Source organism: Lachancea thermotolerans, assembly GCF_000142805.1.
Source record: "Lachancea thermotolerans CBS 6340 chromosome H complete sequence".
In the NCBI taxonomy this organism is placed as follows: domain Eukaryota; kingdom Fungi; phylum Ascomycota; class Saccharomycetes; order Saccharomycetales; family Saccharomycetaceae; genus Lachancea; species Lachancea thermotolerans.
The window spans coordinates 118,127-138,445 of record NC_013084.1 but is presented as its reverse complement, the minus strand read 5'-3'; the positions used below and the strand labels follow the sequence as shown (position 1 = coordinate 138,445).

At 49.2% G+C, this 20,319-nt stretch overlaps 15 protein-coding genes across 15 annotated transcripts; 9 read left to right on the top strand and 6 right to left on the bottom strand.

Annotated features, from left to right (window-relative positions):
• Positions 1-273: 273 nt before the first annotated feature.
• Positions 274-2,514, bottom strand: HRD3 (ubiquitin ligase complex subunit HRD3; the record flags this gene model as incomplete). The annotated part of the gene is made up of 1 exon (XM_002555897.1): positions 274-2,514. The coding sequence occupies one exon, from the start codon at positions 2,512-2,514 to the stop codon at positions 274-276; it is 2,241 nt and encodes a 746-aa protein (XP_002555943.1).
• A 129-nt stretch (positions 2,515-2,643) lies between these two features.
• KLTH0H01474g (KLTH0H01474p) lies at positions 2,644-3,789 on the top strand (the record flags this gene model as incomplete). The annotated part of the gene is made up of 1 exon (XM_002555896.1): positions 2,644-3,789. One exon carries the CDS (start codon positions 2,644-2,646, stop codon positions 3,787-3,789), a length of 1,146 nt encoding a protein of 381 aa, XP_002555942.1.
• Positions 3,790-3,861: 72 nt separating this feature from the next.
• MHF2 (Mhf2p) lies at positions 3,862-4,122 on the top strand (the record flags this gene model as incomplete). The annotated part of the gene is made up of 1 exon (XM_002555895.1): positions 3,862-4,122. The coding sequence occupies one exon, from the start codon at positions 3,862-3,864 to the stop codon at positions 4,120-4,122; it is 261 nt and encodes an 86-aa protein (XP_002555941.1).
• A 77-nt stretch (positions 4,123-4,199) lies between these two features.
• ENT1 (epsin) lies at positions 4,200-5,708 on the bottom strand (the record flags this gene model as incomplete). Its single annotated transcript, XM_002555894.1, has 1 exon — positions 4,200-5,708. One exon carries the CDS (start codon positions 5,706-5,708, stop codon positions 4,200-4,202), a length of 1,509 nt encoding a protein of 502 aa, XP_002555940.1.
• An 814-nt stretch (positions 5,709-6,522) lies between these two features.
• Positions 6,523-8,694, top strand: CDC9 (DNA ligase (ATP) CDC9; the record flags this gene model as incomplete). The annotated part of the gene is made up of 1 exon (XM_002555893.1): positions 6,523-8,694. One exon carries the CDS (start codon positions 6,523-6,525, stop codon positions 8,692-8,694), a length of 2,172 nt encoding a protein of 723 aa, XP_002555939.1.
• A 426-nt stretch (positions 8,695-9,120) lies between these two features.
• Positions 9,121-10,044, top strand: HMX1 (Hmx1p; the record flags this gene model as incomplete). Its single annotated transcript, XM_002555892.1, has 1 exon — positions 9,121-10,044. The coding sequence occupies one exon, from the start codon at positions 9,121-9,123 to the stop codon at positions 10,042-10,044; it is 924 nt and encodes a 307-aa protein (XP_002555938.1).
• A 169-nt stretch (positions 10,045-10,213) lies between these two features.
• QRI5 (mitochondrial 37S ribosomal protein mS38 QRI5) lies at positions 10,214-10,507 on the bottom strand (the record flags this gene model as incomplete). Its single annotated transcript, XM_002555891.1, has 1 exon — positions 10,214-10,507. The coding sequence occupies one exon, from the start codon at positions 10,505-10,507 to the stop codon at positions 10,214-10,216; it is 294 nt and encodes a 97-aa protein (XP_002555937.1).
• A 997-nt stretch (positions 10,508-11,504) lies between these two features.
• MSS51 (Mss51p) lies at positions 11,505-12,773 on the top strand (the record flags this gene model as incomplete). Its single annotated transcript, XM_002555890.1, has 1 exon — positions 11,505-12,773. One exon carries the CDS (start codon positions 11,505-11,507, stop codon positions 12,771-12,773), a length of 1,269 nt encoding a protein of 422 aa, XP_002555936.1.
• An 83-nt stretch (positions 12,774-12,856) lies between these two features.
• CDC36 (CCR4-NOT core subunit CDC36) lies at positions 12,857-13,429 on the bottom strand (the record flags this gene model as incomplete). Its single annotated transcript, XM_002555889.1, has 1 exon — positions 12,857-13,429. One exon carries the CDS (start codon positions 13,427-13,429, stop codon positions 12,857-12,859), a length of 573 nt encoding a protein of 190 aa, XP_002555935.1.
• A 166-nt stretch (positions 13,430-13,595) lies between these two features.
• Positions 13,596-14,240, top strand: FAP7 (nucleoside-triphosphatase; the record flags this gene model as incomplete). Its single annotated transcript, XM_002555888.1, has 1 exon — positions 13,596-14,240. The coding sequence occupies one exon, from the start codon at positions 13,596-13,598 to the stop codon at positions 14,238-14,240; it is 645 nt and encodes a 214-aa protein (XP_002555934.1).
• Positions 14,241-14,435: 195 nt separating this feature from the next.
• On the top strand, positions 14,436-16,109 carry NRP1 (Nrp1p; the record flags this gene model as incomplete). Its single annotated transcript, XM_002555887.1, has 1 exon — positions 14,436-16,109. One exon carries the CDS (start codon positions 14,436-14,438, stop codon positions 16,107-16,109), a length of 1,674 nt encoding a protein of 557 aa, XP_002555933.1.
• A 115-nt stretch (positions 16,110-16,224) lies between these two features.
• SFA1 (bifunctional alcohol dehydrogenase/S-(hydroxymethyl)glutathione dehydrogenase) lies at positions 16,225-17,370 on the bottom strand (the record flags this gene model as incomplete). Its single annotated transcript, XM_002555886.1, has 1 exon — positions 16,225-17,370. The coding sequence occupies one exon, from the start codon at positions 17,368-17,370 to the stop codon at positions 16,225-16,227; it is 1,146 nt and encodes a 381-aa protein (XP_002555932.1).
• A 629-nt stretch (positions 17,371-17,999) lies between these two features.
• On the top strand, positions 18,000-18,773 carry COQ9 (ubiquinone biosynthesis protein COQ9; the record flags this gene model as incomplete). Its single annotated transcript, XM_002555885.1, has 1 exon — positions 18,000-18,773. The coding sequence occupies one exon, from the start codon at positions 18,000-18,002 to the stop codon at positions 18,771-18,773; it is 774 nt and encodes a 257-aa protein (XP_002555931.1).
• An 88-nt stretch (positions 18,774-18,861) lies between these two features.
• On the bottom strand, positions 18,862-19,203 carry YKE2 (tubulin-binding prefolding complex subunit YKE2; the record flags this gene model as incomplete). Its single annotated transcript, XM_002555884.1, has 1 exon — positions 18,862-19,203. The coding sequence occupies one exon, from the start codon at positions 19,201-19,203 to the stop codon at positions 18,862-18,864; it is 342 nt and encodes a 113-aa protein (XP_002555930.1).
• Positions 19,204-19,352: 149 nt separating this feature from the next.
• Positions 19,353-20,224, top strand: PBA1 (Pba1p; the record flags this gene model as incomplete). Its single annotated transcript, XM_002555883.1, has 2 exons — positions 19,353-19,358; positions 19,427-20,224. 2 exons carry the CDS (start codon positions 19,353-19,355, stop codon positions 20,222-20,224), a joined length of 804 nt encoding a protein of 267 aa, XP_002555929.1.
• Positions 20,225-20,319: the final 95 nt, after the last annotated feature.

The following is a 20,319-nucleotide window of genomic DNA, read 5'->3' as shown; positions in this document are numbered from 1 at the left end:
CCGTTCGCAATTGACTTACTCGCGTTCGCTGGATCACGTCAAGGCAGAGACGGCTAGTGAGACTCTTGGTTACTGTTTCTCAATAAAATTCGGCCTGCCTTCCATCTCCGGGTAATAAAAGTTGATATCACTAACTACGTATATACGGGTAACACCGAGATTGTTTACATTATTTTAGCCGCCGAGAATGGCGATAATTGTTGAAGGCAGAGGATAAGAGGCACTGAGCGCGGAAGAACGTAGCATTCTCAAGACACCCATCCAGTTCGCGGTTCAGAAAGAGAAGAATCGCGATAGGAGCGACCAAGGCGTAGTCTGCTCAGGCGCATGGGTTTGTCTCTCCTGCTTTTTCTTCATCCACTTAAAAGTGCCTGAACCTGGTAGCGAGGTTCCAAGTGACCCATTCTCTTCATCGGCGCTAGCGCCGAGGAGCGGCCGTACAATTGGCTTGTCCGAAAGCCAGCTGAGCCACTTTTTCAGCTGAAGCTTCAGTAGTGTGAGTTTTACGCCCAAGTAAACTTTGCGGGTTTGCGAAAGCGAGCTTTTGTAGTGCCGAGAGGCAAGACGGAAGCTTTGCTTCACTCCGAGACCAAATTCGTACATGTAACCCAGATTCCAGCTACCCTGCGGTGTAGAAGACGCTCTGTACAGCTCTGCTGCCTCCACATAGAGACCCATGTTATAATAAATGTTCCCTGCTACAACGAGAGCGTCGGTGTTGTGTTGTCCATAAGCACGCTTATAGTACGTGGCCGCAAGCAGCTTTCTTTCTTGGGGCACCTGTGGAGGGTCTTCCAGCAAGAAGGAGGGTTGGTAAAGAAGGAATGCAGTGTTTGTCTGCGCGGTTTCAAAGCCCTGCTCCGCAGCCTGTGCATAGAGCCATAAGGCTGCCTCAGTGTTCCCGAGAAGAAGCTCCACAAATGCCTCTCTAAGGTGTGGGGCCACCAGATTTTCCCTTGAGTGCACGAACCGCCTAAACCCATTGAGCGCAACCAGAGATCCCCCGCCAGGACCCTTGAAAAAGACGTCACTCTCGTAGTTAACCGCGTTTTCGTAAACGGCGCGGTTGCAGCCGTAAAAGATAGCTGCATGTTCAATGAACTTTTCGGGGAGCATTCCTATACTTATGACATTTGGCGAGCTTTCCTTTTCTATCCAGAGTGATGCAAACTCGCCGTCCTTGGGTAGTAGACCGGACTTGTAAATTTTATCAAGCTGGAAAAGTTCGGCTCCAGTACTGCTCTGGGATTCTCTTAAATGGGTGTAGCACTTTACTGCTTCCGTTATATTGTTGCGGAAATAATGGTTTATTATTCCGAGATCCAAATAAGCCTGCGGTAAGGCATCTCTGATTCCTATGGCATCTTTCAAACAAACTTCTGATGAATCTACATCGGCACGCTCTATTCCCTCTCCAGTCAAATACATATGCCCGAGCAACTCCAAACACCGCGCATAGTAATACTTCGGCAGCGGATCCATGAACTTAAGGAAAGGACGAAATTCATGCACTGTAGAGTTCAAAAGATAAAATGCTTTTTCCAGATTTCTCTTCTGCGTGTATGTGCCCTGGTAATTGTCTAAGGCCGTGTAATAATAATCCACAATCTTGTTTTCGTCGTCATCGTCATCTTCTAAAAAATCGCCCTGCCCCCCAACAAACCGCAGAACTATCTTTCCGGACTGTAGGTTTGTTAGGATAGAAGACGTAATGTCAGGACGACTGGATCTAGTCCTCTTAGCGGAGGAAGCAGTAACGCTCAAACCGCTGCCCAGCAATCCACCGCTGAAGTCCGGAATTCGAACTGAGTAGGATTCAACGTAGGGAGGAAATATATTCCACTCGGTGTCATTAAAGTGTTCGCGCAGTTCTCTCGCCAAAAGGCTATATAGGAACTGAGAGCGGTTGAGATCCTTTGGCGTATTAATCCCATTTAAGTAGCGATATGCCAGAGCCATTCTTGCTCTATAATCACCAAGCTTAGCAGCTTGCTCATAAAAGGCTAGCCCCTTAGACACGTCAATAGGAATCGCTCCAAACAGTCCTGTAATATGCATCACTCCGAGCTCAAAAACGGCTGACGCGTTCTGAAAGTCTGTCAGCTCGTTGAACCTCTGCATATACTTGAAGGCCAACGTCTTGTTGTGCGGAAACCCAAAGTTCTGTACCAGATGCATCTGCGCTAGTGTATAAGTTGCTTCGGTATTGTTGAATTCATCGCTAGACCTCACTAGCTTTTTGTAGGCTTCTTGCTGAACAGGCGACGCTTCGTTCTCGAAAAATGACTTATAGTTTGATTCTTGTTCTCTCTCATAATAATCTATTGGGAGAGTGATCTTTATTCCTCTGCCGACTTGTTCCATGTAAGGGTCTGATTCCTGAGCTGATGAAACCATTGGGTCTGCCTTCATAGGTAAGGTCTCTAGAAGAGCTACTGCCTCCTGCCAGGGGTCCTGAGTACTCAGGACAAGCTGACACCAAACTGCAGCCGTCCATAAGTGCTGCAATCGCATTCGCTTGTGTATATGCTCGGGTTGAGTGATATTTTGTTTGGCGAACACTTCAACTACCGTATGTACCTGAACGATGAATTTCAATCATAATACATATCTTAGGAACAACGGCCAGAAATCGACAAATAAATGATAGCGCAATGGTTGTGTAGTTGTTCGACGGAGCCTAATTCCATTTATAAGCTGAACATATGCGCGAAGTGTCACCGTGTATCCTGCAATTGGTGCCAGAAACCCGAACTACTGATCAAGTACTGTCCTGGCTGTTTTAGGGTTGCGGAATCAGAGGGCCAGCTAAGATGTGTACACAATTGCCTCGAATGCCCCCGATGCGAACTTATTCTTTCTGTTTCAATGGAGAAACTAGCGAGTGGGCACAAACGCTTCGAAATGGTGTGTAATGGATGCAGCTGGAGGTACAAGACTCCTGAAGTTAGTACCTTAAAAACGCTCACCGGCTGCGTTGAAGAGCTGCGGAAAAAGGAAGACCCGTATACCCAGAGGTTCAACTCGCTCCGGGAATTCTATGGCTTCAAGCGGGAGCTGCAGTACATGGAAGAAGGCGGGGAAGTCAGTGAAAGCATCGCGTCAAAAGAGCTCTTCGATCGCCTCAATGAAACAAAACTATATAAAATGATAAATGAGGAGTGCCCAATAGAATTTAAAGACACAAAGGACTCAGGAGATATTGCCTTACCTCTTCCTCTTCGCCTACGTGCCAAGTTCGACTATCGATGTCCGTCTTGCGGGGAGTGGCTGACCAAGTCACATCCTGACCCAAGGTCTTCAAGATTTCTGCTAGAGTCGTTCGCTGCGCATATGCTCCCGAGCCTCGAGATTGTTCACAGGTCTAAAGTCGAGCCTTCTGTCTCTGACGAAAACGCTATGGCTTTGGTTTTTACGGCCAGCGATCAATCTGATACCCCAGTTGAGATCACAATACTTGGCTCGGCTACAATTCACATTCCTGTACGTCAGTTCACATTGGCATATGACGGGCCTGTCAAATGCGAGTCTACCATGGAAACTATAAAGCGCCTTGTAACAAGAGTCCCAACCTACCAATTAAACAGCAATACTAATATTCTGGCCACGGAGAAGTCTAGGAGGTTAACGAGACCCGAAACCGCGCCTCACAAAAACAATATGATAGATCAAGGAAGTGGCTGGTGCATACTGCCAATGTATATACTCGAGCCAGCTAAAACTCATAGGATACAACTTACCATACCCATTAAAGGTGTATACGTAACATTGCAGGCGGTTCTGCATTGATATAGAATAATTGATCATCTTTGACTAAAATACAATCATCCCTCAACCAAAGGAGCCTCGTATTAGATCAGCATGCCAAACTCAATACCTAGCGACACAATAGCGCGTATATTTCAGACCTGCTCATTCAAGGATGACTCAACACGAATTACTGAAAGCACCTTGTCTCTAGTTGATGCATACCTGGAGGTATTTGTTCGCGAGGCACTTCTGCGGTCAATTGAGAATAAGGAGCAAGTCAAAAGCGAGCACCAAGACCAGCTGGGAGATCAGGTTGTCCTAACTCATAAAGATTTGGAGAGAGTATCCGGTTTGCTGCTTTTAGATATGTAGCGCTTGATGATTTTTATATAGTACAAGAAACTCGTTCAGTAAGGAACTGATAGTGAAATAATATGGTTGGATACTAATTATAGGTCGATCAAGCTAACGCCTTGGTCCGCACCGTTTGCACGGTTTTGGTTTGTCTGCTTCTGCACGTTTTGATTTCCAAAGCCATATCCTGTGTAAGAAGGTACGACACTTGTGCTGGGAAGACCGGTGTATTGCTGGCCCAAGAAGGGATTGTGTTTACCTTGAGGCATATTTGAGACTTGCTTGTAGCCTGTACCCTGAGAGTTAATGAAAGTGCCAGTCTTGGTGTGTTGGGCAGGAATACGGGTCTGGCCGGTATTACCAAATGTGTCTAAGCCAGTACCGCTCGCTAGGAGGTTATTTAGATCGCTGAATTTGTCAGTAACAGATTGGTTACCAGTTCTGGTTTGCTTGAGCGGCTGTTGAGGAATCTGCTGCTGTTGCTGTTGAAATTGTTCTGGTTGTGGCTGTAGTTGAGGGGAGAGTTGTTGAGTACGCTGTGGCGAAGAAGCTGCTGCATACTTAGATGGATCTTCAGCCGAGGGTTGCTGTGCGTTCTTTGCGAAGGGGTTGTTGGAGCCTGTTTCCAGAGGCAGGAGCTGTTGCTGCGCGTTCTGTTGCTGCGCATACGCCTGCATGTACTGCTGTTGTGCCAGCGCCTGCTGTTGCTGCTGCTGCTGGGCCAAGTACTGCTGCTGGGCCAAATACTGCTGTTGAGCCAGTTGTTGAGCCAGCGCCTGCTGCTGCTGCTGCTGTTCGAGCATCTGTTGCTGCTCCAACATCTGCTGCTGATATTGCAAGTACTCTTCAGCGCTAATTGGATTGCCAAACACGTCGTAATACATAGGTTGCTGGGTCTGCTGCTGCTGAAGCCCGAACATTTGCTGTTGAGCTTGCTGCATTTGCTGCTGCATCTGCAGCTCGCGCAAGCGCCGGAGCTCTTCCTCCTCTTTGCTTAGCTGCAGCGCCGTCTGCAGGTCATCTGCACTATTGTCATACATCTCGAGCTTGCGGCGGCGCTCGGCTTCCTCTTGCTCTGCAGTCATTCTGCTCTCCTCGAGAGCGCGCTGCATGTCGTCGTCATAGGAATCACTGTTCTTGCGACGGCGCGGTCTGCGATTGCGTCCTTTGAGCTCGCGCTCCTCGCGCAGCCGCTCCTCGTCTTGCAGCAGCGCTGTGAGCTCACGCGCCTTAACCCGCACAATTTGGCCTTGATCTACGCCTGTCTCGTCCTCATGCGTAAATTCGCGAAGCGTCTTGATGATATACAGGTTTTCCTTGGCCCAGGGCACACAATGCTCCGAGCCGCACCGCACGAGATAGTCCAGTACTGTTAGCGACTTCGCCACGTGACGCCAGTTCTTTCCCTTGTCGTTCAAGCGCTTGTCGAGCATATCCATAATTTCGAAAAAGCTCACGCTGTCCCAGGACCGCTCCGCGATCTCGTCCATCAAATCCAGCGAGGGTCCATCTGGGTCGTTCGAAGTGGCCTCTCGCAACAGCACTTGCGTCGTGGAGTACCCGTTCACCACGTTTTTAGCTCTGCGCATCAACGATTTTGACATCTTGAAAATTTGGCCTTGGCGTGTCCCGCACTTTCTGTTTTTTGATACAAAGGTTTGTCCGGTTCAGTTTCCTCTCCCAGCTTTTAGGTCAACGCCTCTCTCTCTCAAGTTCTTGAGTAGATATTGGTGGTCGATAGCACCCCTTTCGAGTTTTTTAGCATCTTGAATTGTTTGTAGTCACGTGCCGAGGCGCACCCTCACGTGATGATTACCTCGTACAATCGTCGCTGCAGGGTGTGTTATGGGTTAGCGGGTGCGGGGTGCTTTGGCAGTACCTAAGTTCCATAGTCGGACGAATCTCCAGCGTTTTACTCGCACCAGATGATGCTTCTTTCCGTATGTAGGTTGCTTTCGTACTGTAATAGAAGAAAACCCCAAGGGCAACGGATTCTCTGTCTGAACATAGAGGGGACTTACAAGGGACCACTTCAGTCCAGCTCCTAGGATACAATAAAGAACAATGAGCGGTCCCGGCTCTTAGGACGCTTAGATAACTCGAGTGATATCATTTCATACGTTTTAGTATTTTCTCTTAATGAACCGTCAAGAGTCAACAAAGGGCGTAGCAGAGTGTTACTTCTACGGCAGACAGTTACACTCTCTTATGTGTTGTCCGGAATTGTAAACTGTTGGCTTGTACCTCGCTGGCTTTGTCTGTTTGTCTCTGCGCGTGTTTTGCAAGCTCATCGCGAAAGCCAGATATCTCGTACCATCAAACCTTTAATATCGTTGAGTTGTAAATAATTGTGAAACCTCAAGGGAACAGGAAAAGCGTAGGGCCAAACCGCGAGCTTTTGATTGATTCTGCTAGTGCATGCTAAGGTTGGTACGCGCGGAAATGTCGTCTATCAAAAAACAAGCCACTTTGGCCAAATTCTTTAGTTCCAAGAAGAGGAGTGTTGAAGAAGAAAAGTCGCATGAACCTGCCAAAAAGCTCCATTCAGACCCCATTGGGGCAGGTTCTGGAAGCCCGAGTTCCTCCCCACCTCTTGCGACAGGCTCCAGTGATGCTGGCTCTGTGAAGGTTGAGACATCTGCCACCAGCACAGGAGAAAACACTAAGGCAGGAACACCAACGCTCCCAGACTCAGATGAGCCTGCCAAGCGGGCCGTGGCCGCCACAAAAGGGGACCCCGCGAAGCTTGGAGCTTCAGCTCCTAAGGACAGCAAGATTTTGTACGCTGAGATGTGCAACGTGTTCAACGAGATAGAGGGCACGTCGTCGAGACTTCAAATTGTAAAGCTTTGTGGTGACTTCCTGTACTCGGTGCTGCTCAAAGCGCGTAAAGACATAGTTCCCATCACTTACCTACTTATCAACAAGTTAGGTCCCGACTATCAGCCGGGCCTAGAGCTGGGGCTCGGTGAAGGCCTGCTCATGAAGACAATCAGTGAGAGTTGCGGCAAGTCGCTGCAACAGATTAAGGCACGCTATCGCGAACTTGGCGATCTCGGTCGCATAGCGCAGGAAGCTCGGGCTGTACAACCTACGATGTTCAAGCCTAAACCACTCACTACAGGAGAGGTTTTCTCAAACTTGCAGGCCATTGCGCGGTCGCAAGGAAAAGACTCACAACTGCGGAAGGTTCAGCTTATCAAGAGAATGCTCACTGCATGCCAAGGATTAGAGGCAAAATTTCTCATTAGATCGCTTGAATCGAAGCTCCGTATTGGCCTTGCCGAAAAATCTGTGCTCGTGGCGCTTTCGAAGGCGCTACTTACGTATGAACACAACGGCAAAGAACCCTCAAGCGAACTTGTGGACACTGCAGAACAGAAGATCCGCGATGCATTCTGCCAAGTGCCCAACTATCAGATCGTGATTGAGACGGCTCTAGAGCATGGCATTATGGAGCTCGACAAACACTGCGTACTGACGCCAGGCATACCTCTAAAGCCGATGCTTGCAAAGCCGTCGAAGTCGATTTCAGAGGTCCTGGACCGGTTCCAGGGCCAGCGCTTCACCTGCGAGTACAAGTATGATGGCGAGCGTGCGCAAGTGCATCTGCTGCCAGACGGCAGTATGCGGATCTATTCAAGAAATGGTGAGAACATGACGGAGCGGTACCCCGAAATCCGGATCTCTGACTTTATTGCGGATCCCGCGCGCACTCACACGCTAATCCTTGATTGCGAGGCAGTCGCCTGGGACAAAGAGAAGAACACCATTCTGCCCTTTCAAGTGCTCAGCACGCGGAAGCGCAAAGGCGTGGCAGTCGAAGATGTTAAGGTGCGCGTGTGCCTGTTCGCATTTGACATTCTGTGCTACAACGATGAGCCTCTTATCACACGCCCACTAGCCGAGCGCCGCGCCTGCCTGGAGCGCGCGCTTGTCCCGGTCCCGGGCGAGCTTCAGCTGGCTAGCGAGGTCACCACCATGAGTCTCGATGAACTTCAGCATTATCTCGACCAAGCCGTGCGCGACTGTTGCGAAGGCCTCATGGTCAAGATCCTCGAGGGCGAAGAGTCCCACTACGAGCCCAGCAAGCGTTCGCGCAACTGGCTGAAACTCAAGAAGGACTATTTACAGGGCGTGGGTGACTCTCTTGACTTGTGCGTTCTGGGCGCGTACTACGGCCGTGGCAAGCGCACGGGTACCTACGGTGGGTTTTTGCTTGGTTGCTACAACCAAGATTCCGGTGAGTATGAGACCTGCTGCAAGATTGGCACCGGTTTTTCCGAGGAGATGCTCCAGACCCTGTTCGACCGCCTCAGCCCTACCGCAATTCCTACACCCAAGGCCTTCTACGTCCACAGCGAGAGCGCTCCACCCGATGTTTGGTTTGAACCCACCCTCCTTTTCGAGGTGCTGACCGCAGATCTCTCGCTCTCGCCTGTTTACAAGGCCGGGACCAGCTCGTACGGGAAAGGCATCTCTCTCCGCTTCCCTCGTTTCATCCGCCTCAGAGACGATAAGACACCTGAAGAAGCTACGTCTTCAGAGCAGGTTGTGGAGTTTTACGAATCCCAGTCGCACGTAAGCTGAAATTAAAACTAAGGTGCAGCGAGCTCCGAGAATCCTTGTGAACACCCGGCATTCGCGTCATTCTCGTTCCGGTCTGCCCTTGTCTTTTGGCTCTCCAGTCATGTGATGAATGGGGAGTTATCGGATGGCACCCGGTTAGCGATCATCGCACCCCGCGGCGCCAGGTATATAAGAACAAGGGACTCAAGGGCCTGATATATCGGTGGAATAGAGAGACCTAACAATACGAAATAGCCTGCAAAAGCGGAGTTATTGAAGATTAACTAATTTTAGCAAAGTTATCTGCGCATCTCGAAGTTTATCAACTTAGAACTGCGACAGCGAACACAAGAGACAGACTAGTAAGAAAGGCGAACTAGCAGCCCAAAGTCGCCACCTTACAAAAAACGGATCAAGCGCGCGATTACCGCGTTCAATAACATAGCGATGACAACAATTCCTTCACCCACCGACGTGGGCGCACTGGCAAACCGCATCAATTTCCACACTCGAGACCAGCACAACAAGATTGACAAGCAGATGAGCGCGAAGTTTGCCTTCGCAATGAAACACGGCTTTATCTACCGCCAGGGCGTTCTGGCGTTCTTCTACGTATTCCAGGCAATAGAGCAGGAGCTGGACCGGCTGCGGCAGGAGGCTCAAACACCAGAAGAGGAGCAAACGCGCGACATTCTGAACCAATTCTGGACCGAAGAGTTCCGCCGAGCGCCACGGATCCTGCAGGATCTCGAACTCCTCTACGCAAAAGAATTCCCCACCAGCGCGAGCCTGAGGACTTTCCTGGAGGAGACCACATTAGCACCTGAGCTGCAGGGATTTGTCGACTACGTACACGCCAGTATAAGGTCGCGTCCCACTGCAATCTTGGCGTACTGCCACGTGCTGTACTTAGCGCTCTTCGCTGGCGGCCGTGTTATGCGCTCAACAATCTACCGGTCAACGGGGCTTTTCCCCAAATTTCCCAATTTGACCACCGAGGAGGTCGTTCGCCGCGGAACCAACTTCTTTACTTTTAGTGACGCCGGCGTCCAAGCTGAGAACCAGCTGCGCAAGAACTACAAGCGCGGGTACGAGCTGGCTACACGCCAGGGCCTCACAGAGGAGCAAAAGCTCAACATTCTGGACGTCTCAAACGCCATTTTTGAGTGGAACACCCGCGTGGTAACCGAGATTGGCGAGATCAATCGCCAGGAGCTGATGGGTAAGCTCAGCTTCCGTCTGCTCACTTTTGTGATCGAGGAATGGCAATACTCCGATAAATTGACGCGCAAGCAAAAGAGTCTCGTGCTGGCCACGGGTGTGGTGTTACAAATCCTGATGATGTACTGGGTGTTGCGCAAGTTTTTTTAGGAACTGAGGTGGTTAGTTTACATAGGTGCAAATATGAATTATACAGTGGACACACGCGGCATTTCTTCTAGGCCGTTGCTCCAACAGATAAACTTTCTAAAATCTGAGTGTCTTTACTAGATGTGCTATGTACAGGAAGCAATGTATGCAGCTGGCTTGCGAAGCAGTCTCATTTACCCTGCGACTGCTTTCTCTTCTCGGCCTTTTGTCTCTTTCTTCTCTTGCGAAGCTTGTGCTTCTTCATTTTGAGCCGCCTCTTACGCATCACACTGTCCGCGAGCATCTCCTCCATTGCCGTAGGCGCACGCTCCACGGGTGCGAGAGGTCGCAGCAGCATTAAAGGCTCCATGCATCTGAGGGGAAGTTCAAAGCCACGAAAGGCATGTAGCGTGGAAGAGAGGCGAGCAGCCGGTGCTCGCGTCTTCACCAATGAGGAGAACGCACGCGTGAAAGCTCCCAGCATGGCTCCAACGTTAAGGTAAAGAGCGATCTGGGGCGATGGTGCTAGTTGATAATATTTCCATCAATTGTAAGTATTGAATATTGAAAAATTTGAGATATTCGTGTATCATGATGCGGCAAGAGTCGAGTCGAAGCAGAAGATACACCATCAGAACGCAGGGTGGGCCCTATTCTGACCTCATGGACTTATGATTGAAGCTGTTTAATTGTGCATTGATCTGTGGACGCAAAGCGCTCATTTGTTTTTATCTTGCCTGGTTGATTTTTGAAAGGATAGACTGAAAAACTCGCGCCGGGCACAATGCTAGGAAAAGGGCTCTAGGGTGGAGCAGAGAAACACAAGCTCTGAGGCCTCTCGCTACTTGATCTACTGCTGTCAATGGGTGACACTTTCGTATTATGTGATTATGACGCTGAGATGAACTCTGGATGGACTTTGGGTGACAGAGCTCAGAGATTTGAGCGTGCATCACTCCTCGGTATGACCTGCAAACCATCCAGGTGTTCTAAGCTCTAAATTTCCAAAATGGCGAAGGTAGTAGTTGTTTTTGCATAGTAATTTCGAATCCGAAGGGTCCTCGAAAGTTATAAGCGTGTTCTTTAAAACCTGGGAACCTGGAAATCCGGCAAAACCGTGCAATTTTATGCACACAGTTTGCTTGGTCTGTTCGATAGTTCTCGAATTTTCAGCATGTTTTCAAACTAACTTCGTAGGACTTTGACCGGAATTCTGCTATATCCGCATCATTAAAATTCAATACTCCCCTTCGATACGCCCTCGACCATTTCGTCTATTAGGAGACGAATAGCCTGCTATCGCTGTTCATTATTTACTGCTGTCTCTCTTCTCACGTTCCCAGAATTCCAGCAAGACTAGTGAATAAAAAAATTTTAGAAATTAACGAAATAACAGAGGCCTTCTTGATTCCACTGTACAATTAAAAAACCCAGCTTGGGACTCTGAACGATCAAAAGTACCTGAATCGTTGGATCTTGACATGCAACGGTGTATTCTGAGCCGGAATACGGTACGAAGCTGCCAGCACAATGTGCAAAAGCGCCATATTATGGGGTTTGTGAGGAACGCATTGGGGCTGGACCCACCCCCATCTCCAGATGAGCCAACGCCAGAAAACAGATTCCACCCTTGGGACCAGTCCCCATCACCTGATTTGAGGGAAAGGGCGGCCACGATACGAGCTTTAGCTAAGTGCCCAGTCACAGGGCGCGAAATCAATTACACTTGTCCCAAATCGGGCATCCCTACCCACTACTCTCGCGAGGCCTGGGAAAACGATTTGGAGTACCAGCAGTCCAAGAGACCCGAGATTCTCAAAAAAGTGAATATCTACGAACACGATCTGAGGTCCGGCAGGCCGTTCCCGGAGTTCGATTTCCCGCTAGACCAAGACTTCGACAGGATGGTTAACCTGACCAACTGGGACCTTTTCTTCTATACTCGTGGCTTTTATTCTATGGATACCGAGTTCCAGCTTGCGGCTGTCACCAAAATGCTCAGCTACCCGGTAACAATCGGGTCAGTGCTACACCAGTTCTCCCCTTACTCTTTAAACCCAAAGGGACCTGTCACTCTTGAGGGTCTGAAATCGCTGGCGGCGCTTCGCTACACCCTGTACCCTGAACAAAATCGTAGGGTCACGTCCATCACCAAAAACAGTCCTCTTCGAATCTTCATTTTAGGCGCAAGGGCAGAGGCCCAGTTGCCTGGTCACGTCTGGAAGCAGCTGCAATTCATGTTCCCAGAAACCAATATAGAGCTTCACTTTGTGGGACCTGAGTCCTACTACGATAGGAACAAGCGCGAATACGTACACTCGTCGTCACCTATAGTCCGCAGAGTTGACGAAACTCTCAGTTTTGTGTACCACACTGACTACTTTCATGTTTTCCATGAAGCGCAGGACTTCTTTCCTTACGACCCTTACACTGACATTTTCTTCTGCTTCCATCCTGGCTTTGCAGCGCCTGAGTCCCGCGAAAACTGGATGGGCAAGACTATGGAGGCGCTCCTGGAAACCAAATGTGCCGTATTTACGACAGGCTTCAACGAGCTAGACTTGAGGCGTGACGTCGGCACTGTGGTGGGGAAGCACGGGAAGGAGCTCGACATGCTCATGGAGCCTGTGCATAACGCCTTCGGCAGCACCAAATGGGAGTTGAACGACATGAACCCACAAGAGGTTTACCAGTTCAATATGTTCATAGCCGGTTTCAGAGGCAAGAGATACCATGCCATCGAGGTCTAGAGCCTGAAGATATAGCGCAAAGAGAACTAATCTTGTAAATACTATATTATTGTTATACCTGAACTCCCATAATTGCACGGACCTCACATTATCGCGTTGTAGAAAAGCACGAAGTCCCGCTGGCACTTCTCCCACCGTTGAGGATCGAAGAAAACGTACGAACCACGTTCGCTAGCGCCGCCGGGCGCTACCACCGGCTCCATCATCGGGTCTTTCGTGAGCCATACTTTCAGCGTCTTGTGGTATCTCCAGTTGCGTTTGCGTAGTTCCAAGTAAGTCAACTCCTGTACAACACTACCTGGATGTTTATAAAACAGGTAAAACAACGTTTCGTCTTGGAAAAGTGAGATTTTCGCGTGGTCTTGCTGCACCGAGTTGAACGCCGGGGGCCTCTCGCCGGATTGCAGGACGTTAGGGATGTTCTTGAATGACTCTGGGACGAAGAACTTTGGTTCTACTTCACTTCTCGAGGTTTCAACCCATGGAGACTGAAACGTGTCGAGAACGCGGTTTCTTGACGGCTGGTTATTTGGGATGCCAAGGGAATGCAGTACTGGGGAAAGGTCAATTCCCAATGTCATTGAGGAGTCGTAATCTGGTGATTGATCCTCGCGCCTTATGAGTGGCAGCAGTGCACTCAGTCCGTATTTCTCCATGGTGTCAGAGAGCTGTAATGTATGTCTTTTTGGAATAGTTGAAGTTTGAGTGTTAAGTTGTATAAAAATTTTGTTGAAGAAGGAGAGCTTTGACTTCGATGATTACTATTACAAGAAGCGAATAAGACACTGAAACTTGTTCATTGCTAGCTATACATCTGTAACAATGTTGTCCACGAGATTTGCACCTAATATTCTAGTTACCGGAACACCAGGCTGCGGAAAGACTAGTACATGCGAGCTTTTGCAGCGCAGATTGAAAGACGCCAACTACTACAACATTAGCGACTTTGCGCAGCAACACGAGTGCTATGATGGCTATGATGAGGCCAGAAAATCGCATATAGTGGATGAGGATAGACTATTAGATGAGCTGGAGCCACTGATGCGTAAGGGAGGAGCTATCGTGGACTGGCATGTCAATGACATTTTCCCTGAGCGTTTGATCGACCTTGTTGTTGTGCTCCGCACCGACAACACAGTGCTATATGACAGACTCAAGAGCCGAGGCTATCATGAAGCGAAGATTCAGGAGAACATTGACGCCGAAATAATGGGTGTAGTGATTCAGGACGCTCAAGACTCCTACGAAAAGGAAATTGTTGTTGAACTACAAAGCGACACTGCAGACCAAATGGACGAAAATGTTGACCGTATTGCGAGCTGGTCTGCCGCATGGCTCGAGCAGAACCCCAAGGGTGTCACCAACGAACTTGTAGAGAGGGGCTCTGATGAAGAGGATGGTACCGACGAAGAGGGCGGTAGCTACGGAAACAGTGCTAGCAGCGGTGAAGATGGCGAGGACGCTTGAGGCGCAAAGGACCGCGATTGCCACTGCATCTTGTGTCACGTTTTTGCCATGTGACTATCACATGCTTTTCACGTGACTTGATCTAGTTCATTGGCGACAGTTCTGAAAAATTTTCGTACCCGCACATCTCATCTATTCTGGAGACTTGACTTCTAAAAGTCGAGTTCGAAGAGGCTGTGAAAAGGCGTCTAGAAGATGCATTATGTTGTGCTGGAAGTTGAATTGGCGCACCGTGAAGACAGTCCGAAGGACTGGTCTCAGATTGCCAAATTTAACTACCAGTTCTTGGATACTGAAACTTTAGAGCCTGTTTTTGAAGAAAACAAGCATGTAGAATTGGGAAATGGTTGTACCCTGCAAGACGCGGTAGCGCAACTAGAGAAGGACATAAGCGAACATGCCAAGGACGACTTCGTACTCTGTTCTCTAAATTCTACGTGGCACTTCAGAGTTACCATTCCACGCCAAGCCCGTGACGAAGTTTTTATTCTGCCGCCGCACTTGCAGCACCCAAAAGTTTTCGACTTGTGGAAGGAGTATGATAGATGGTGCATGAATCATCCGGAGACTTCGGCAATGCGCCAGAACCCTTTGGGCAAAAGAACGAAGGATCTCGCCGAGATGAGAAGCGTGCTAGGGCTGGACGGAACTGAGGAAGGCGCCCATCCTGATGCAAACCAAAATGGCGGTGAGCAGTCCAAAGCAGAGCAGTCAGGTGCAGAACAGCTGGTCGCGGGGCAGCCTGACACGAAGCAGCCTAGCACGGAGCTATCCAGCTCTGAACAGTCTCCCGCTGAGCAGCCTGACACGATTACGCAAGCAGTGGTCATTATCACGCAGCTTCACAAAAAGTGTGTTACTGCAGACGACAAATCACTGGTTTTGACTCATCCATATGACTCGTACTTGGACGTCCGCAACTTTCTACAAGAGAGATCAAAGGTCCTTTATATGAATAACTTGCCACCTGATACAACCCAAAGCGAACTCGAGTCGTGGTTTACTCAATTTGGTGCCCGTCCTGTGGGCTTCTGGACCGTGAAAAATATTGTCGAGGAAACATCGAACGTTAACAACAACTGGTCCAGCAACAACAGCACCTACGTGGAAGCTCAGGATAGCATTTCCGGATTTGTGGTGTTCCAGTCCCACGAGGAGGCTACAGAGGCGCTATCTTTGAATGGAAGGTCTATTTTATCTAACATTGCCAACACTAAGCAGCCAAGAGTTATTGAGCACATCGTCGAAATACAACCTTCTAGCGCACGCGTCTTGGACAGGGCTCAAGAAATTTTGTCACCATTCCCACAAAGTAAAAATAAGCCAAGGCCTGGCGATTGGAACTGTCCATCTTGTGGTTTTTCCAATTTTCAGAGGCGTACATCGTGTTTCCGCTGCTCGTTCCCAGCAGCAAGTGGGGCTGGTATGAACAACAACGGATACATGAAAAACCCGTTGCAACCACATAACGCACAAGCAGGGTCTCAGCAACAGGCAGCATATAAGATGAGGACGCCAGCTGGCCTTCAAGCTATGCAAGTTCAGTCGGGTCCACATATGGGGCAGCCGCAACAGCAACAGCAACAGCAGCAACGCATGCGGTACAACCAGGGCCAGCGGTTTGGGCAAGGGCAGCAACATCAAGGCGGTTCAAATGTGCCTTTTAGGGCGGGCGACTGGAAATGTGCCACCTGCACATATCACAATTTCGCCAAAAACGTCGTGTGCTTACGTTGCGGCGGTCCTAAAAGCACAGAGCACCAGCAAAAGGAATTAGGCACGGTCAATTCCTACACTGATATCCAAGATATTGGCAATGGTATGGGTATTTCCTTGAACACAAGGAGTTTTTCGGAGCCTGCATGGTAAGGGGGAAGTTTAGATCAAGTTCATTGTCTTGTTCAAAGTAAGGTTCGCATATTGTAATCGTTTTTTGTCCCTAAATACAGCATTTAAAAGTTACGACATAATTTATAGAACTCAATTATTTGGACAAGTCCAACACTGTTCTTAGGCAGTCGCCGTGGTGGAGGTCTTCAAAGGCGCTGTTGATGTCGGTGAAGCCCCTTCTGTGTGTGATGAATTCGTCGACCTTGAGCTTGCCGTCCATGTAATCCGAGACTAGACCGCCCATCTCAGATCTTCCTTTGATGCCACCAAAAGCAGAGCCCTTCCACACTCTACCAGTAACGAGTTGGAATGGTCTTGTTGAGATTTCTTTGCCCGCAGCCGCGACACCGATAATGATGGACTGGCCCCAGCCCTTGTGACATGCTTCAAGCGCGCTTCTCATGACGTCGGTGTTACCGGTGCAGTCAAAAGTGAAGTCCAAACCGCCGTCAGTCATCTCAACCAATTTATCAACAATAGTTTGGCCATCTTTGAGACCTTTGGAGGGGTTGACAAAGTCTGTGGCACCGAAGTCCAATGACCATTGCTTCTTTTGGTCGTTGATGTCAACAACAATGATCTTGGATGCACCTCTGACGTGTGCACCTTGCACCACGGAGAGACCCACCGTACCTGCGCCAAAAATTGCAACTGTGTCGCCTTTTTGAACGTCGGCGGTCTTCACAGCCGCGCCGTAGCCGGTGGTGACACCGCACCCTAGCAGACAAGTCTTATCTAGCGGCGCCTTAGGGTCAATAGCCACTACAGAAACGTCGGCAACAACTGTGTACTGTGAGAACGTTGAGCAGCCCATGAAGTGTAGCAGGTCCTCACCCTTTTTGTTGTGGAATCTCGAGGTTCCGTCGGGCATCACACCCTTGCCCTGTGTGGCCCTCACAGAGCCGCACAGGTTAGTCTTGCCCGACTTGCAGAACTTGCACTCTTTGCACTCAGCAGTGTAGAGCGCAATTACGTGGTCGCCGGCCTTGACGTTCGTGACGCCTTCGCCGACCGACTCCACGACACCCGCGCCCTCGTGGCCCAAAATGCTGGGGAACGCGCCCTCTGGGTCAACACCACTCAGTGTGTATGCATCCGTATGGCAGACGGCGGTGTACTCAACTTTGATGCGCACCTCATGCGCTTTGGGTGGATCCACCACGATCTCCTCAACAGTCAAAGGTTTGCCGGCCTCGTAGGCGACGGCAGCAGTACAAGTTATAGGTTTTCCTTCGGACATTTCCGGCAGATTTCGATATTTGTGGTATTAAAAGATTATCAAAAGTCAGATGAACCGGTCTTCAGCGTAAGGCTACTTTCGAATACACTTGGAAGATATCCAACTTTTGTTGTAACCCTAGCGCAAGAATCCAGTCAGCTATCTGGATTGATACAGCACATCGCTGTAATCACTTCGGACGCATATACCCTTAATGGAAATACAGCGAGCATTTGCCTTTTCCATTGTTTTTGACGAATTTGGGTTGGCTTCCTCATTGGGCAGCTTGGTCATTTTTACCATGTACGGATTTTTCCTCTTAAGCCATTGTTTCTTCTCTCAATAACAAATCGGTTTTGGGAGCACTTGCCTCTTTGAGTTCTCACCTCTTAAACTGGTTCGTCATCGGAGACGTCACGTGCCGTATTAATCATAAACGAACAGACGCTCCTTGGTCCCATTACATCGTACGCACGGAGTAGAACGTCTCTTGGTGCATAGCCTCCCTGAACTGCATGTTGTCGTGCCCCGGGCTCGTTGCTGCAGGTTCAGAACAACTTTATCAACCTCTTTAAATCTGGGAAAAATTTCGTTCATTACCTACAGGGTTTGATTACAAGGCTATAGAGCACCGGCATCCCCTTTTTGTCATGCTAGCACTATCAAGGATATTGGCGCGCCGGCTCTACCATCCAAGTGCGCTTGAGCATCAATTGGCCCACAGCTTCGCGCCTCTGACCTACGGACCTGGCTCAACGCAGTTCAAAGTGCTGGAGCACGCCCTGAATAAGCATGTGCCTTCGTACGGGTTCAACGAGCGAGCGCTCGTGGCGTCGCTCAACGACCTCGACCTGGGCCCCTCGCTACTTTCCGTCATTGGGGCGTCCAACTCGCCATCTTTCCTGAACGCGTCCCCCGCCGTGCTCGAGCTGATCAAGTTCCACCTTGTGACCAAGAGGTACGCTTTGACGAAGGAGCTCGACCCGGCTCGCACGTCCTCGCCCGCGGAGCCACCCGCGCTTGAGACGCTGTTTCACCGCCGCCTCGAGCTGAACAAGCCCATTGCGCCGCATCTGACCCAGCTCCTGTCTTCGTTGTCGATTCCTGGCGAGTTCTTGGTGCAAACCGCTCTACCGGAGCTCCACAGACTCTCCGACGACATGGTGTACTTCTCAAAGGAGCCTGACGCGAACGATTTTGCCTGGTACTCCAAGCGCATCGCTCTGTCGTGTGCTTTCGTCAGCAGCGAGCTCTTCATGGCCCAGGATAGGTCTGCCAACTATGCGGATACGTTCGAGTTTGCCGCTGAAAAGCTCCACAACGTCTCCAAGCTTGGCCAGTACTATAACAACACTGAAGAGTACATGTGGTACACGCTTCTGATGAGCGTGAACCTGGCCAAGTCTCAGCTTACTAGAAGCTAGTAAGCATCGCTATGTGCTTTAAGTTTTGTTTTCACGTAACTATGACTATATACACATCTTCGCTTTGCATTTATAAAAAACAACCCAGTCATTGCTGTCTTGCCTGCTGTGTTTGCAAGAGTTCTGCTCTCAGTTTCTCCAGCAGACCCTGCTTAGTTTTGATATTCTCTTCACACCTGTTGATCTCTGCGGTGATAAATTCTAATCTCTTGCTCACGTTACTCTTAGCCTCGAATTGCTCAACAGGAAGCAGCACATTGCCAGTAAGCTTATACACCTGAGTCTCTTCTCTAAGGCCGTCGAACTCATCTTGTACAATTTTGTTTTCTTGCAACTGCGTTTCAAGCTTTTGTCTTGCTATCACCAACTCCTCGAGTTCGTGCTGCGATGTGTTATAGTTCATTGTGAGATCCTGAGCTGAAGAAGACATGTTGGGGGACTTCCTGGAATATTTGACGTTCTTTGTTGGTGATGAACTTGAATAAGGCTTTCACACTTCTTGAAAAATTCAGGTTTTCGATATTATTAACTGATCATCACCTTTGAGACCGCATTCAACGAACAACCGACTATAACACAATGCTGGTATGGGAAGCTTGTACTTGCCCATGTTAAGGGCTTTTTTCGAGTTTAGAGACTAACATTCTTCGCAGTTCAAGCAGTGGAACGAATACTCAGAGCCGAGGCATCATTTGGATGCGCCCTTGGAAGAGAACACGGATTTGGATTCATTGCAACCGGCGCCCCTACCTGAAGTAATGCTCGAAAAGCCAATTGACACCGCTGGATTCAAGCGTGCGTTCATTGTCACCAACATATTTCGCTCTCTATTTGAGGATAGACTAGCCCGCGCAGAACAGATCTCCTCCTTCGTTGTTGTCTGGCAAACGAAGGGACGTGAGCAGCATTTATACCGCGAAGATTACCAAACACAAGAGGACTCTAGGAGTACAGACGAAACCAAACGTTTAGAATTCCCAGTCCACAAGCTTGATGATGGCACTCTGTTCATTTGTGTGCGGGAAGATTTCTTGCATGTGCCTCCAATTTCAATAAATCTGCTGTCGCGAGAGATAGCCAAGCTGTGCGGGGGGCTTGAGGTCCTCTTGTTTGGCTCTAGTGACCGGGTTGAACGCGTCAAATATGTTGGGTTTCCTGGTAACGTTGGAAAAGGACTGCCTCTACTAACTCCACCGGAGCTCATCACCAACTTCACTGCGAGCATCATGACGCAGCTGCTCTCAAACAAGGTTCGGTTCGATGGCTACGTAGCGCCTAGTGAAGGGCCCTCAGGCTACGAAAAGCTATCCATGGAAACCATGGATCTCCTCATAGATTTGTGCTGGTCTGAGGTGAGGTTTGGGAACAGAGAAGACTACGTCAAGAGCTGCCATCGGAACTGGCGGCTAAATGGCACAGTTATGGGTGCCCAAACTGGCTTGTACTTATAGTTCATTCAGTATCACAACATAGCAGGTTCCCTTTAAGGTCTATTAGATATACACAATATACAAAGTGAGGTTGAAATTTACTACATGAAAGTAAT